Source organism: Aquarana catesbeiana, linkage group LG02 (genome assembly GCF_042186555.1).
Source record: "Aquarana catesbeiana isolate 2022-GZ linkage group LG02, ASM4218655v1, whole genome shotgun sequence".
NCBI classification, from domain to species: Eukaryota; Metazoa; Chordata; class Amphibia; order Anura; family Ranidae; genus Aquarana; species Aquarana catesbeiana.
Window position 1 is genome coordinate 90,571,901 of NC_133325.1, and position 17,150 is coordinate 90,589,050.

The window sequence follows — 17,150 nt, forward strand, 5'->3', positions numbered from 1 at the left end:
AGAAAGTACCCTGTATACGCAGAAGGCTGGCTGTAGTGTAAACATAAAAATAAATCTAAAGAAATCAAGAGAAAAAGAAAGAGAAGGTCTCCCAAGAGAGATTGGAAGGTAAGTCAAGGATAGAAAGGAGAAAAGCCAGAAGACCTAGGTATCTCAGATGGTAACACTGTGGTATTTGCAGTGGAGTGGAAGACGAAGGAACCTTCACATAGGCTGCCCGTGGTTCCCAGGTTTGCTCAAATAAAGCTTGTTTGGGTTGCCAAACCCCCCCCTCCCCCACCCCTCCTGCAGTCTAGTGCGCATCGGCTGTGAAGCCGCAAGCTGTAACAGGCGGGGGCCCATAGTAAAGATGCCCACACCGGGGAGAGAGAACACAGGGTAAAAACATATGGACCAAGCACGGCGCTGGATTGTGGGACAGGTGAGTGGCTGTATGTTAAGTCAGCAGCTACAGTTTTTGTAGCTGCTGACTTGTAATTTTTAAACAGGAGACTGGAGCTCCTCTTTAAAGAGCATCTGGAAGATTTTTGCCCAAAATTGGGCACTTATTGGGTAAGACCATTCTATATCTATATACCTAAGTCTGGGCAGCTGTAAAAGCAATTGAAGGAATAAGATGAGCAAACTTTTGGGACCCTAGCTGGGACCAGGTACCATCTTGTGAGGACTTTGTAGTTGGCCTCTAGGGCCTGTACGTTCATAGCGAACACTTAGTGGCCAACCATATGTTGGTCCAGTCTTCGGGGTCTAGTGAGAGGTCAAGGTCTTTAGCCCAATGACTGGTATACGAAGGAGGAATAGCGTTAGGGGAATTGAGATGTCCATACAATTTAGAAGTCCGTCCCGGTGCCTGGGGGTCAGATTTACAGATGCGCTCAAATTACATATCCAGAGTATCCAGAGATGTGTTGCCCTTTTATATAAATAGAAATAGAAGTAGATGCCCCCTAATTGGGACTTTAAATGGACCATCAACTCCAGGGTTGAATAAAATGAATCTTTAATATGATAGATTAAAATGCAAATACAAAAGATCGCATATATGAAAAAATGCACAACATGTGCTACATAAAACAAACCAATGTATAATGTGAAATCGCATACAATATAATTGCCCGATGCGTTTCCGGTATCAGGTGTTCCAATACCTTCTTCAGGGGCCAAGGGTTCAGAAAGTTTAGTGTTCAAAATACATTCTGGTGTAGTAATTCAGTGTCAAAGATCCGTATGAGGGACCAGTGAGTTTATATTGACACTGCATACCTCACCATTAGTGAGAATTGAAAATAATTAGTGTGTTGTCTGAATGGGTGGTACCCGCGTGGTCTCTCAAAGAGTGCTCCAAATGTGAGCCACTATAAGATGAGACCAGGTAATTCAAAAAAGGCACTGTTATAGAGCTGAATAGCCCAGGGACCAATGTCCCAATCTTCCACCTTTTAATGAAACAAATCTGTTCCTCCTACGTGGGTATAGAATCACTGGATGAATGCCTCCACCAATGACTGGTATACGAAGGGGGAATAGCGTTAGGGGAATTGAGATGTCCATACAATTTAGAAGTCCGTCCCGGTGCCTGGGGGTCAGATTTACAGATGCGCTCAAATTACATATGAGTATCCAGAGATGTGCGGCCCTTTTATATAAATAGAGAAGAAGTGGGTATTTTGGAGGTATCTAAATATCTGAGTTGGGGAGAGAATTTTTCACATAGGCCTGCAAAGGAGTATAAAGTGGCAGATGGTAACACAAGCGATGGAGCTTCAGGGTTTATTCGCTGGGTAAATGAGGTAGACGCTGCAGGAGCCAGATAGAATCTCAGGTGATTGAAAAACAACAATAAAGGTGTGTGTGTGTGTGTGTGTGTGTGTGTGTAGATTGTAACCTGCACTGAAATTTTGGTGTATCTCATAGGCTTAGGGAGTGTTACGTGATTGGATTGGAAATCGTAGGTCTTTCTTTGGGTCATAACCAGAGAAGATTATCAATGGCCAGCAGGTCACATTTGGCTGCTTCTAAGCTGACCCACAGGAGAACCTCCTGTAGTCGTGTGATATTGGGCTACGTATGTGAGTTGTTTTGCTTGGTAATAATTGGAAACGTTTGAAAGAATAGGCAGATTTTCTTATATTTATTCAATGATGTCACCTTTACCTGTAGGCACTGTTTAAATAAAGATCTAATGTTTGCCTATTTTAAATGTTGACTTTGTAAAAAAAAGTCAATTTCCATGGGGTGTACATAATTTGCATATGACTATAAATATATAAAACAAAAAAAAAAAATCTTTTAGACCAGACTTGTCAGGAAAGGTAAATCATCCAAACAATGTTCTTTTTACAACAGTTATCAGGTACACGTGTGGGTACATGACTGGGTGAAGTTTTCTTTAATTCTACACATAATTCTCTAATTACCATACCTATCCAGGAAATCCTGAACACAAGAACTTTCATTGGTACTCCAGGGCTGGAATTGAAAAGCATCCAGGATCTGTGAATCAGCAGATAGATGTATTATAGATGCCAGGGGAAGCTGCACCCTGTGTGTTTCGATCCCTTGTTTAATTAGAGCGTGTTAACTTACATTGACAGGTGCATGTTTTATTTAGCTTTTGCGTTGAATGGATTGGCTAATATTGACTGTAGCCTATAGCTGAGTCTGGACAATGGTTCATTGCATAACCCTTGCTGGAGAGGTGCACTCATATCGTTAGCACACAAAAATTGTGACCAATGTTCTTTGTAATAGACAGGTGCTGCAAATTTACTTTAAAATCGGTGTTCAAGAAAGGGTTTCTAGATCAGCCCGATATAACCGGTATGCTGTTAAAGTGATTGTAAAGTCTTGTGTTTTTTTTTTTTTTTTTTTTTTAAACAAACATATCATACTTACCCCCCGTGCAGTTGGTTTTGCGCAGAGCAGCCCAGATACTCCTCTTCTCCGGTGCCTCTTTGCTGCTCCTGGCCCCTCCCTCCTGTCAAGTGCCCCCACAGAAAGCAGCTTGCTATGGGGGCACCCGAGCCGAGCCACAGCTTTGTGTGTCCATTCAGACACGGAGCCGCTGTTCCGCCCCACCCCCTCTCTCCCCTGATTAGCTAACTGACAGCCGCGGGAGCCAATGGTGCCGCTGCTGTGTCTCTGCCAAGGGACCCTTGGCAGAGGGATTTGTGGATATCGCTGGACAGAGATGGGGCTCAGGTAAGTGTTAGGGGGGTGCTGGGGAGGCTGCTACACACAGAAGGCTTTTTATCCTAGTCCATAGCATGCATTAACATAAAACCTTCTACCTTTACAACTCCTTTAACCACTTGCCGACCAGCCACCGTCATTCTACTGCGGCAGGTCGGTTCGTTCCAACGAATCGCCATAGCTGTTCGTCAGCCCTTTGAACCGCTATAGCAGGTGCGCGCCCACTGCTGGTTGGAGCTGATGTACGATGTCTGCCGGCCACCCGCGATCGCACAACAGAGGGGCAGGGATCTGTCAATGTAAACAAACAGATCCCCGTTCTGTCAGGGGAATGGTGACCGTCTGTTCCTAGTGATTAGGAACAGCGATCTCTCTCCTCCTCCAGTCAGTTCACTGCCCCCACAGTTAGAAACATCTCCCAGGGAACACATTTAACCCCTTAATCGCCCCCTAGTGTTGACCCCTTCCCTGCCAGTGACATTTATACAGTATTCAGTGCATTTTTTTATAGCACTGATTGCTGTATAAATGTCAATGGTCCCAAAAAACTGTCAAGTGTCTGATCTGTCTGCCGCAGTTTCGCAGTCCCGCTAAAAATCGCTGATCATCGTCATTACTTGTAAAAAAGAAATAAATAAAAATGCTATAATTCCCTATTCCCGCTATAACTTTTGTGCAAACCAATCAAAATACACTTATTGCGATTTATTGTTTATTTTTATTTTTTCCCCAAAAATATGTAGAAGAATAGGTATTGGCCTAAACTGATTGTTTTTTTTTTTTATTATTTTTTTTTTGGGGATATGTATTATAGCAAAAATTAAAAAATATTGTTTCTTTTTTCAAAATTTTTTTTTTTTTGTTTATAGCGCAAAAAATAAAAACTGCAGATGATCAAATACCACGAAAAGAAAGCTCTATTTGTGGGGAAAAAAAAGACGTCAATTTTGTTTGGGTACAACGTCACACGACCGCGCAATTGTCAGTTAAAGCGATGCAGCCAAATCTTCCGGGGCTGAAGTGGTTAAATCTTAATTCTATGTTTTCAGCCTCTTTAAATCCTTTTTTTTTTTTTTTTTTTGGACCAAGCTGGCCCAAGTAAACTATTTGCTTTTACTATGGGGTATTGTTGTCAGCACTGTATAAACTGTATGTAGTATCATCTACATGGCTCTTTGTTTTGGAGCCCCTCCTTCTGCTTCTGGGAAAAAAATGAGTTGGGCTTAGCTCTTCTCAGTCATTCACAGGAAGCCTTGTATTTTTACTAATATAAGACTTCCAATCAGAGGAAGCCTTGTATTCATTAAATAAAATACAAGGCTTCAGGTAAGTGCTCAGCCCAACGCAATGTGTTTTGGCAGCAAATGGTGAGTCTCCTGGAACGCAGAGTTGTACACTGTGTGTACAGCTGATGTTACATACAAGTCTATACAGCACTAAGGCTGCATTCACACCTGGGTGTTTTGAATCGCGGGCAGAATCACCACGATTCTGCCCGCAGTTTCAAAATGCTCTGCTAACGTAACACATCGCACAACCTGAATTTCAGATGCCATTCATTTTAATGGCCCCTAAAACGTGGTGCGGTTCTGCCACGATTGTCGCACACTAAAAGCAGACCACATCGCATGAAGTTTGTCAACCAAAAGAATCTCCTGATCCTTTTTTTGGACAACAAGCTTCAGGAAATGTGGTTTGCCGTGATTGCAATGCAATTTATCGCTCGACAATCATGGCAGAACTGCACCCCATTTCTAGGTGACATTAAAATGAATGACATCTGAAATTCGTGTTGTGTGATTTGTAATTTTAGCAGAGCTTTTTAAAATTGCGGGCAGAATCGTGGCGAGAAGGCTTATGATATTTACAGTAATCGCTTATTTGTTTTTGCAGTGGTTGCAGCCTGTAAAAAGAAGCAGATTAATGGCCTGTGTCAGCGGGCTTTGATAGGTAAATGTAGCATGCTTTTAACATTTAGTCTGGGATCTTTCAGAACTAATTGCAGACGCACTTGACCTGCTTTTGCAATCCCATAGACTTGTATTGGGGGGAGAAGCAGTTGATATGAACAAAGGCTTGTTGACACCATCAATTATACCCACCTGGCTTGTGAGTGACATGTCACACCTTCATTTTCTTCCAGAGATTCTGGCACCAATGTTGTCTGGCACTTCCAGGTTTGTTGGGTAGTGTGTCCCTGTGGCATGCTGTGGTCCCTGTGCTATGTCTGTATAGGCCCCACAGCAGCGATGTAGGAGCCAGCAGATGGAGACCAGGAAATAAACGCTCCTGGATTCTGCAGGCTCCTCAGCCGTCTGTTTTGCTTTACTACTGAGAGATTGGCAGCGCGAGAGGCATGTATCCATTACCCTTTTTTTTTTTTTTCTTTTTTTTTTATATACAGGAAACGATTGGAATATTTATTTCAGTAATAGAATCACTTTTAAAAACTGAGTTTGGAGATCGGCCACAACAAAGCAATAAGCAAGCATGTCAGCCACAGTGTACCCAAGAGTGGTGCTTGGATGTCAAAGAAGGGGCTAGACCCCTAAAAGCTTGTCTTGAAATATGAACTGTTAAATAAAAAGATCATGGACAATACTCAACTGTTTTATTGCAAGTGCACATAACGGCTACAATCTCCTTCTGCCTTAAAGTGTTACTAAACCCAGGACCCTGCATTCACTATACCTGGTCTCCCACAGTACATGGAAATGCAATTATTTTAGTAAATATAAACTGCTAAATACATTTTTTTTAATCAGCAGTATATAGCAGTCTTGTGACTTCTATCAGTTCCTGGTGAAGCTTGTAGGAGGAGTTTTCATACTGAACTGAACTGTCCTATGAGGCTGCATGACCCCTGACTTTCTGTCTGGACAGTGCTGATTGGCCCTATGCTGATCACATGCACCCTCCCAAGAAAAAAAAACAAAACAAAAAAACCTCTCTAGCAATACATACCAAACTGAGCATGTTCAGCTTGACTCCAGAGGCTCTGTCTTATCTGGACTTGTCCAGGGGGACAGTGCAGGGAGGGGAGGATCTGTGCATACAGGATCAAGCAGCCTTGTTAAACAATGCAGAGGATTAACCCCTTCGGCTCCACAGTGAGTATAACAAGTCAGCATATACAGACTGATTTTACTGTTGTGGGTTTAGTAACACCTGTTTCATTTAACTTTAATTTCATTTGCTGTAATGAAGTGTTCAGCAGTATAAGTGCATTATGGTGTTAAGGGTTTAAGCAGGGGGCTCAAGGCTTGGGTATATGGGGCAAGCAGAGAGGATTGGGTATACGGAGATCAACCTTTTTATAAAAAGAGTTACTGTCTTCTGAGAAGGAAGTTTGCCAGAAATTTTAGGTACTAGTAGTAAAATATTCCATACCATGGCTGCTTGGTTTCAGGGTTTTACCTGCTAGCATCTCTTCTGGAATTGGTGGAGGAGTGTTTGTAGAGGCTGTTATAGGTGAGGTCCGGGTCAAACTATGAATAGCACAGGAATGCGCTGTGCATTCCTGTGCTATTAACATGCAATCTGGGTGCAAGTGCGATTTCAGCCCTTTCATTTGAATGGACTGAAATTGTGCCAGACTGCAGGAAAAATAGTGCATGCATTACTTTATAAAACACAGAGCAACCAGATCATATGTTACCAATATACTATGCAATCCGGTTCAGGTAAATGCACTGTTTGGCGTGTTTTGTATCCTCCCTGGCGGTATTCCCGAGTGTGGCTCGGGGTTAAAATTCAGTACCATTAGCGGTAACCCCGAGCCACACTCGGGATCGCATTGCAGGATCCTGGGGCGGCTTTACTTACCTTGTCCCCGGGATCCTGCGATGTCACCCGCAGTGTCCGAGGGCTCCGTCCTCCTCCGAAGCCTCTCCGTGCCAGGCTCCGTTCCCTGCGAGCGGGGCGACGCACGGGGGCGGAGCCTGGCGGCAAATTCAAAAAAAAGTAAAAATCATAACACATACAGTACTGTAATCTTACAGATTACAGTACTGTATGAAATGATTTCACATCCCTTTTGTCCCCAGTGCTTTGGCCCATTCCCTGCATGCAGTTTTACATGATATACACTGTTCTTTCTGCCTGGAAACTGGAGATTGTCCATAGCAACCAAAAAGTGTCCCTTTACGTCAAAAGTGGCTTCAGACCAGCTAGAAAACAGCGATAGTAAATTAGAACACTTGCAGAATTGAGCGATAGTGAATTGTGGGGAAATTTATTTTATTACTATTTTTTTTTTTTTTTTTTTTAATTATTTATTTTTATTTATTATATTATAATTTATGTTTTTGTGTTTCAAACTTTATCATACCCGGGATATCTACTAGACTCTGGTTTGGACAGATTTAAGTGTGTTATTGTTAAGATTTACAGACCTACAATATAAAACGCCAAATTTCCATGCAAAATAATTGTACCGCTTTCAGCACCTAAAATCCGAAATAATCATACCGCCAGGGAGGTTAAAGTGGTTGTAAAGGCAGAAGCTTTTTATCTTAATGCATTCTATGCAACAAGAAAAAAAAACCTTCTGTGTGCAGTGGCCCCCCTCAGTCCCCCTAATACTTACCCGAGGTCCATCCAGATCCAGTGATGTTGCACGATAGCCCCAACTGTCCTGGACTCCCCTCCTCATTGGCTGGGAAAGCAGCGCAGCGCCATTGGCTCCCCCTGCTGTCAATCAGTCAGTGAGCCAATGAGGAGAGAAAAAGGGCCGGGCCATGGCTCTGTGTCTGAATAGACACAGGGAGCTGTGGCTTGGCTCGGGTGCCTCCATAGCAAGCTGCTTGCTGTGGGGGCACTCAACGGGAGGGAGGGGCCAGGAGCACCGAATTGGGACCCGAGGATCTGGGCTGCTCTGTGCAAAACACCTACACAGAGCAGGTAAGTATAACATGTTGGTTAATTTTAACGGGGAAAAAAAACCTAGATGTTAGTATCACTTTAAGCTTACATTGACATCCAATGGGTTGGTGCCCCACTGTTGGTGCCAGCGGGAGGGATGGTGCCCCACTGTTGGTGCCAGCGGGAGGGATGGTGCCCCACTGTTGGTGCCAGCGGGAGGGATGGTGCCCCACTGTTGGTGCCAGCGGGAGGGATGGTGCCCCACTGTTGGTGCCAGCGGGGAGGGATGGTGCCCCACTGTTGGTGCCAGCGGGAGGGACAACAAGCAAAGGGCAGCATTTTGGAAACCACTGATTTAGAACAAAAGTTTTAGATAGCATTCCAATTTAGTGAGAAAAGGATCATCACTGATAAGTTTGTGTCTCACATTGTGTTCCCCTCATAGTGCGGAGCGCCACACTTGAGTGATCACTATCTATATACATTCTTTGGCCAGTCTTCTGGAGTCATGTCAGTGAAAGGGATCTTTTTTTTCCCTTTGTTTCTGTTCAATATGCTCAACAGTCTATTTAGTGTATTATAAGTGTATATTTCATTTGTAACTGATATGCTGCTCTGTTCTTTATCAGCAGTGTGAATACACAAGACATATGGCCGGCACACATGACCACACTCGCCTAAAATAACTATGCATGTGATCTGAAAGTCAGAATACACTCATTCAAAATGCAAACAGATTAGTATATAGCTAGTCTTTGGTTGGAATATAGGGCTTCGTATGGTAAGTACTAGGAGGAAACTAGAAGGAAGTGATGTTAATGAGCACCTGATAAAGATCAGGGCCCAAATGTTGAATAAAATGGATGTATCTCTGATCACAAATGATCAGATGGCTGCGAGCACTGATTTTTTCGTTCTGGGGGGGAGGGGGGTCGCTGTACTAACACCACTTGTATTAGTACAGTGATCTGTCAGGTCCCCCCCCCCCCCCCCCCCTTCGGCCCGCTGGTTTGAACGAAAAAAAAACTGCCTGTGTGTACCAGGCTTAAAACGTGACCTCCTATATTATAACCCTTATCTTAATCCCGATGTACCGGTTTTACCAAATCTGTGCTAAACATACCCCTTCAAGACCACCCTGGAAATCAGGCACTGAATCCCACTGTATTGGGAAATGGCATTTTGTAGTTTTATAAAAATATTAGATTGTCTGTTTTGAATATTTGATGTTTACATTTTTGACTACATATTCAAATCTTTTTCCAGGTTTATTGGTAGACCATGTGCGCTTCGACTGGGTCTTCAAGGGAAAGGGCCACGCAGAGCGCAACCAAATTCCATCCTAGAAAAAGTCTTCACTTCCATCACAAAGGTGAGTGTCTGCAGCGAATGATCTGCTGTTTCTACATTGGGAAGGGTTCTTGTGTCTGTCCTATATAGTGCTGGGGTAAGACTGATCCTGGGTGATGTCTAAAGCAAACTTTTTTGCAGTACATAACTTACAGTAGCACACAGCAGTGAATGGAAATGTTGGCGCTTGTAACAAGAGTGACAGGATATATGTATTAGATTGTGATCACGATCAGTAATTATATACCAGTGCACTTAAATTTTTTTTTTTTTTGTGTTTTGAAGGTGCAGTTCACCTTTTGCAAAAATGTAATAATTCCACCCGCATTATTGAAAAAAAAAAGTGCATTTATTAAATGTCTGCATTCAAGCCTACAGAGCATTGGAGCTGTGACTAGTGTGTTGTGAGTAAAAAGCACCGGCTCCTGCATTGTCTATAGCCAGTCACCTTACAGGTCTTTTTGTTATGGGACTGAAGAAAGTAAACCATGAATTACAAGTTTGGTCGAGTTGCTGCATTGTGATCTTCCTCTGTTGTGGTGGAAGATGGGATGTGTAGTCTTCATATTCGCAGATCCCTAAATTTAAATAGCAGTAGATGTCTGCAGGGAGAAGCATTCTGCAGTTTGGATAAGAAGAGGGGCAGTTTGAAGGTGGGGTGCTGAGGAATGTGACCATATTTTATATTAGAGTGTTACTAATCCCACAACATTAAAATCAGTCTGTATATGCAGTAAAGCATGCTTGATATACTCGCTGTTAGTTAATAATAGTGTAATACAATAATAGTATAAAAAATGGATATTATATGAATAACTAATTGATACATTAATTTACTAGTTTAAATCTTTTAATTATTTATTGATTAGCATGACTACTGCGATGAGTGATTATTATTGTTATGCGATTTGGCTTTTCCCCTGTATTGATCAGGATTGGGGTTATCCTCATTATTAATACAACATTTGCCAACATAATTATGTCCCGGTAGTTTATTATTATTATTACTATGCACCTCTTTTATTTTATTTTGTTCACTCTTTCATTTTCGTTGTCTTTGCTATTTGTTTTTCTGTATATTTTTGTACATGATTAAAATATATATGTATTTGTTTACATACATATATCTCCCTGGGCCTTATTTTGTATTGTGTATTTTGTATTGTATCTTTTATGTCGTATCTACACATAGATTTATATATATATATATATATATATATATATATATATATATATATATATATATATATTGTATATTATAATGTGTGTGTGTGTGTGTGTGTGTGTATATATATATATATATATATATATATATATAACGATATTCAATTCAACACTGTATGTTCAGCAGTGTTGAAAATTTATTGTGGCACAGCTGGCCCTTGTTTATGATTCAAAGACCCAAAAATCATTATTAGATAGCTAAGGTGGTGACACCAGCTTTCCCTGCTGCATCTCTGCAGCTTCCAGTGTTAGGGTAATGCCTTTTTTAATCAAGTCCCTGGTGACAACTCACCAGCAACAGGATTGCTAAGTGAGCAAAGATAACACTTGTCTCCTTCTATGGCATTGTTTACTCACTAGTCTAAAGGCTGCAGAATCTAGCACTGGCCCATGTAGTGTACAGGGGGCCCGAGATCTTCCCATACCCAGACCTGCTCCAGGAGATCAGTTATTAGAGCTTGGATGGTAGCCCATGGGGCAGATTTTGGTGATCTGTTTTCCCCAGGAGCAAGTACACACATACGTGCCCCCACAGCAAGTGGTATTCTATGGGGGCACTCGGCGGAGGAGCCAGGAGAACCAGCAGGGAATGAAGAAGAGGCGGATCGGGGCTGCTCTGTGCAAAACTAGTACAGAGCAGGTAAGTGTGACGTATGTTATTTAGCCACTTCACCCGGGTGAGCATCATATGATGTCCTGAGAGTGAAGTGGTTACACCTGCAGGTATCATCCCAGGAACAAAATGTACAGCTGCTGATGGGCTGAGGCTGAGTCCACACTGGTACGACACGACAATCGTACCGCTTTGGATCCGACTTTGCCATGCGACTTGAAATCCGACATGCGTCCGACTTCAATGAACTGGGATCTGACCTTGATCCACGACAATACCAGGCACTGTGTCTGGTATGGATCTTTAGAGGAAACTCCACGCAAAAATGTTAAAAAAAAAAAAAAAAAAAAGACGGCATGGACTCCCCCTCAAAGAGCATACCAGGCCCTTCGGTCTGGTATGGATTTTAAGGGGAAACCCCATGCCGAAAAAACGAGTGCCCCCCCCCCTCCAGAACTGTACTAGGCCGCATGCCCTCAACATGGGGGGTGTGCTTTGAGGCAGGGGGGGCCCCTCACCCCAAAGCACCTTGTCCCCATGTTGAGGACAAGGGCCTCCTCCCAACAACCCTGGCCGTTGGTTGTTGGGGTCTGCGGGTGGGGGGGCTTATCGAAATCTGGAAGCCCCCTTTAACAAGGGGGCCCCCAGATCCCGACCCCCCCACCCTATGTGAATGAATATCAGGTACATCGTACCCCTACCCATTCACCTAAAAAAAAAAAAAAAAAAAAAAAAAAGCGTCAAAAATAAAAAACGCAGTACACAGGTTCTTAAAGTAATTATGGACGCTTCGGCGTCGCTTCCGACTTCTCCCCTCTTCGGCTCTTCTGTCTCCTCCTCCGGTTCTCCTCCCCTCTCCGGGTCTTCTCCCTCTGTCCGCTGTCTTCTGACGGGTCTTGTCCGCTGTCTTCTCGCTCTTTGGCCGGGTCTTCTCCGATGTTGTTCTTCTGATGTTGACTCAACGCGCTCTCCCGCTGTAATGCGGGTGTGCCACTACTTAAATTGGCATGGGGCGGGGTCACTGTGTGACATCATCAGGAGGACTCACCCCTTATGACGTCACCACCTGGGGCATGATGGGCGGTGACGTCATAAGGAGCTGGCCTCCGGTGACCCCGCCCCATGCCAATATAAGTAGTGGCACACCGCACACCTGGCATTAGAGCAGAAGAGAGCTTTGAGTCAACATCGGAAGAACAACAGAGGGAGAAGACAGCGGAGAGGACCCGGCAGAGGCAGAAGACAGCGGACAGAGGGAGAAGAACCAGAGGGAGAGCAGAGAAGACCCGGAGAGGGGAGAAGTCGGAAGAGATGCCAAAGCTGCCATAATAAAATTACTTTAAAAACCTGTGAACTGCGTTTTATTTGACACTTTTTTAGGTGAACGGGTAGGGGTATGATGTACCCCATACTCATTCACATAAGGTGGGAGGCCAGGATCTGTTAAAGGGGGCTTCCAGATTTCAATAAGCCCCCCGCCCGCAGACCCCGACAACCAACTGCCATGGATGGTTGTCGGGAAGAGGCCCTTGTCCTCATCAACATGGGGACAAAGTGCTTTTGGGTGGGGGGTGCGGGGCCCCCCTGCCCCAAAGCACACGTCGCCCCATGTTAAGGGCATGTGTGTGGCCTGGTACGGTTCAGGGGGGGGGTGGCGCTCGCTCGTTCCCACCCCCTTTCCCGACCTGCCGGGCTGTGTGCTCGGATAAGGGTCTGGTATGGATTTTTGGGGGTACACCCATGCTGTACCCCCATGCTGTTTCAGCATGGGGGGGTTCCCCTTAAAATCCATACCAGACTGAAGGGCCTGGTATGCTCTTGGAGGGGGAACCCATGCCATTTTTTTTTCTTGGTGTGGAGTTCCGCTTCAAGATCAGAGCATAAGTCATATGCCAAAGTCGGATCAGTTAAGAGGGCAATCCGACTTCAGTGATATTCAATGGGCTGAAGTAGGATCAAAGTCGGACCAAAGTAGTGCATGGAGCATTTTCAAAGTCGGACCAGTTAAGACGGCTCCCATAGGGAAACCTTGATTTTCAAGTCATGCGACATGAGCTCCCAATTTCGGAGCGTTTGTCATACCAGTGTGAATTCGGCCTTAGGCAAAAGGGATTTGAGAGGCTAAACAGCCACTCAATCACTTCTGAGGGTGTCGGAGGGGGATCTCCCCTTTTGGCTGCCGCCTTTCCCAGGTAACGCTACGCAGAGAGAGGGAGGAACTGACGTTGTTCCTCCCTGTGGCCCCAGAAACGGGAAGCAATGAGGATTTCACCACTTTCAGTTATTTTATCTGGCCCTTAGTAGAGGTGCGCATTCTTATTGGTCTCACGATTTGAGTACTATTATCCGGTCAATGGTTTGATGCATTACGATTACTGCCCATGGTTTTTCATCAAAAATTTTAAGCCGTCAGAATCGGTCAAGGCTGCATGACCCCCTCCCCCAAATCGTCAGCTGTGGTACAGCAGGCCCTGGTTAGGACTGCAGGACTTTGTATTCCCCACAGTTGCAGTATGTTAGGCCTTGGTCAGAACAGAGGAGAAATGCTGGGCCTTATGGTCTCCCCTGTTGTAGTATAGCAGTAGCAGGCCCTGTTTAGGACACAGCTGGAAAAGCTGAGACTTGTAATCGCGCCCCCCCCCCCCCCCCAGTTGCAGTGTAGTAGGCCCTGATTCCGAGAGGATTACTGGGACCTGTAGTCCCCCTAGATGTAGTGTAGTGGGCCCTAGTAAGGGCAGAATATTAATGGTGGGCCTTGTAGTCCCCCCAGTTGCAGTGTAGTAGGCCCTAGTAAAGTCAGAAGAGGAATCCTGGGACCTGTATTCCCCCCAATTGTAGTGTAGAAGGTCTTAGTTAGGACAGAAGAGGAATGCTGGGACCTGTAGTCTCCATAGTTGCAGTGTAGCAGGCCCTTGAGAGGAGGAATGCTGGGACCTGTAGTCCCCCCAGTTGTAGTGTAGCAGGCACTGATGAGGACAGAGGGGGAATGCTGGGACCTGTAGTCCCCCCAGATGTAGTGTAGCAGGCCCTGGTGAGAAGGAATGCTGGGCCTTGTAGTACCCTGACTTGCCAGGAAACAGAGCTGCAGCCAGTTGTGGTTGCAGTAGCGGTAGGTAAGTGTAGATAAAGTAGGGATCAGACAGGTCCCAACTCCCAAGTAATGAGCCTCATGATGTCGGGCATTTGGAGCTCAAACTCATAACGGATGCCATGCACGGTGAAGGCAGAGAGCAGGGCCTCCTTGAGCAGTCCATGGGCCTGTTGGGTGGCAGATTGCTCTGCAGGCTCTTGAGGTCAGGCCTGATGAGCTGGCAGTGAGGTGGGTGATGTCGGCAGTAGTGGCCCTACGAGACATCGTACCCAGCCAGTAGGGGTGCAAAGGATCGTCATCGATCCGTGATCCGATCCGCGGAGGTTGATCCGATCCGCGGAGGTTGATCCGTACGGGACACCTCTGTGGCCTCGGCCATAGGAAAGGCCGCGGCTTTGGCCTAGCTCCGGAGTGGCGGCCATCTTGGTACACCCGGCGGCCGTTTAGCACGTCGAATGACGGAGCGATCACTTGTAACAAACCGGCGTCATGTCATGACGCCAGTTCCTCTCTCTCTCCCCTCTGTGTACTGATCTGTACAGTGGAGGGGAGAGATCGGATGGCAGCAGTGCCAATACTCTGCAATGCCCTGCTGCAATGCCCTGCCAATACCCTGCCAATACCCTGCTGCAATGCCCTGCTGCAATGCCCTGCCAATACCCTGTCAATACTCTGCCAATAGGGAGATTGTGGATATTACTGTGGGGGAGATTTTTTTTTTTTGTTGATCAGAAAATGATCCGAACCGTGACTCCTGATCCGAGGAACGATCCGAACCGTGAGTTTTTTGATCCGTTGCACCCCTACCAGCCAGCGTATCATCCTGACCTTCCTCCTCCCCAGCAGGGCCAGGCCAGCCTTGGGGTAATGAGAGAGTACTCCGGGCCCAGTCATTTGGCTGTGCTCTTGTTAGATTGCGTCTGCTGCTGGCAGGGTATCCGTTCAGTATGTACCCCGCCCGTTGCATGGTGCCCAGAGAGGATGGCCAGCCCAAGCCCCGATAGGTAAGGGGGCCTGACAGCCTGGTGGCCCAAGATCAGAGGAGGGGCCCTGGGCATGACAGTACTCTGAGGGCGCTAATGTGTCCTGCTGGGATGAAGTCATCATGCAATCGCGATGCAGCCCTTCTCCGCATCGATGCAGAATCGTTTAAGGCTGGATCACAATGCATCGATGCGCAGATTATTTTCAACATCCCTAGCCCTTAGTGGCTAAGAAAGCATCCGATCAGACCGATGTGCGTTTTATCAGCACTGGAGGTCAGAGGAGAGACCTGGGGTCTCCATAAAGAGGACCTTGCTATCACAAGGGATGTTGCTCATCGCTTCTGACAGAAATAAATAATAAAATTAATGTGTTAAAATAAATAAATAACCTTCTAAAGCAAATAAAAAAGAAAATGAAAGGGCCCCCCCATGCAAATTCGAACACATACCTAAGTTCTACACATAAATGTAAACAGCGATTGCACCACACGTAAGGCATCATTGCAAACGTCAGAGTGAGAGCAATAATTGTAGCTCCAGACCTCCTATGTAGCTATGAACTGGTAACCTGTGAAGGTGTTTAAAGCGCTGCCTATGGAGATTTTTAGGTTCCGTAGCATGGTGACGTTCCACCGGTGTACATAAGTTTTAAAGCATGACATGTTAGGCATCTATTGGGCATCATCCTTTACCCAAAAAATTGGGTACTATATAGTGTGTGTGTGTGTGTACACTAAAAGTCGACTTTGATCAATCGATCAGCTTGGGTACAACCAGCCTGCCAGATTTTACATGCGATTATTGCTAGCGACTGATATAGCTGCTAGCAATAATCACTGTGTTCTCCTGGTGGGGACGGCTTCCCCCACCGTGAGAACACAATGACTCAGCAGAAGGGATTCCCCCCAAGAATTTACAGGAAATGGAGGCTTTTTGCCAAGAGGAATGGGCAGCTTTACCATCTGAGAAGATAAAGAGCCTCATCCGCAAATGGCACAAAAGACTTCAAGCGGTCATTGATGTTAAAGGGGGCAAATAAACGGTAGCGCTGCACGATTAATCGTCAAGAATCGTTATCACAATTCTGTCTATTCAAAATCTGATTTTTTTTATTTTTATCAAATTTTAATAAAATGCTTTTGGGGTAAAAATCTATCTAAAGATAGTTTTCTATTTAGGATACATTATTCATTTAGTTTATTCAGCATGAAATTGAGCTTAGTTATGTAGTATGAGGCTGTATATCCAGCAATATTTACATTTTTGGTAAACTCATTCAATGAACCCAAGCTCTGCCAGCTGAGATAACATGCACTGCATTGATGCAGTCACACAATTTGACAGTAACCATGAGATAAAACAAAGTTCAAGAATATTCCTTTATCCCATTGTTATGCAAATATATGTACACTACAAACTGTATGACTGAGTCAAGAGCGGGTCAGAGGAGGAGCTGCTGCCGGACAAAGATGACAGTTGCTCTTTAAAAATGATGATTTAAATCAAGCCTTTTTACTAGTGATTTAAATCAAATCCACCCCGATTCATTAAATAACAAGCATGTTCTCACTCACTGAGGGAACTGAGCCTATTGTGTTCTACACACAGACTCCCCACTGGAGCGCCTCCACCCATGTACATACACTGCAATGATCACTTCACAAATCTTTATATCTTATCAGACACATTCAACCGCCACTATATATCTACTGCCAGAAAAAGGAAAAAATACACTTCCCAATCAATGAGATGATAAAACAATGCCGTGCAATCACCATCAGTATTGTTTGTAACGATACACAGCACGTCAGGAAATGATTATTACAGGCCT

The 17,150-nt window shown here is 44.8% G+C and overlaps 1 protein-coding gene across 2 annotated transcripts in view; it reads left to right on the forward strand.

Annotated features, from left to right (window-relative positions):
- CERS5 (ceramide synthase 5) overlaps positions 1–17,150 on the forward strand; it is a 136,756-nt gene that overhangs the window by 24,391 nt on the left and 95,215 nt on the right. For both annotated transcript variants that reach the window (XM_073613161.1, XM_073613162.1), the window contains exon 2: positions 9,322–9,427. In XM_073613161.1, the coding sequence (XP_073469262.1) occupies positions 9,322–9,427 (106 nt within the window). The remainder of the gene's footprint in view (positions 1–9,321; positions 9,428–17,150) is intronic.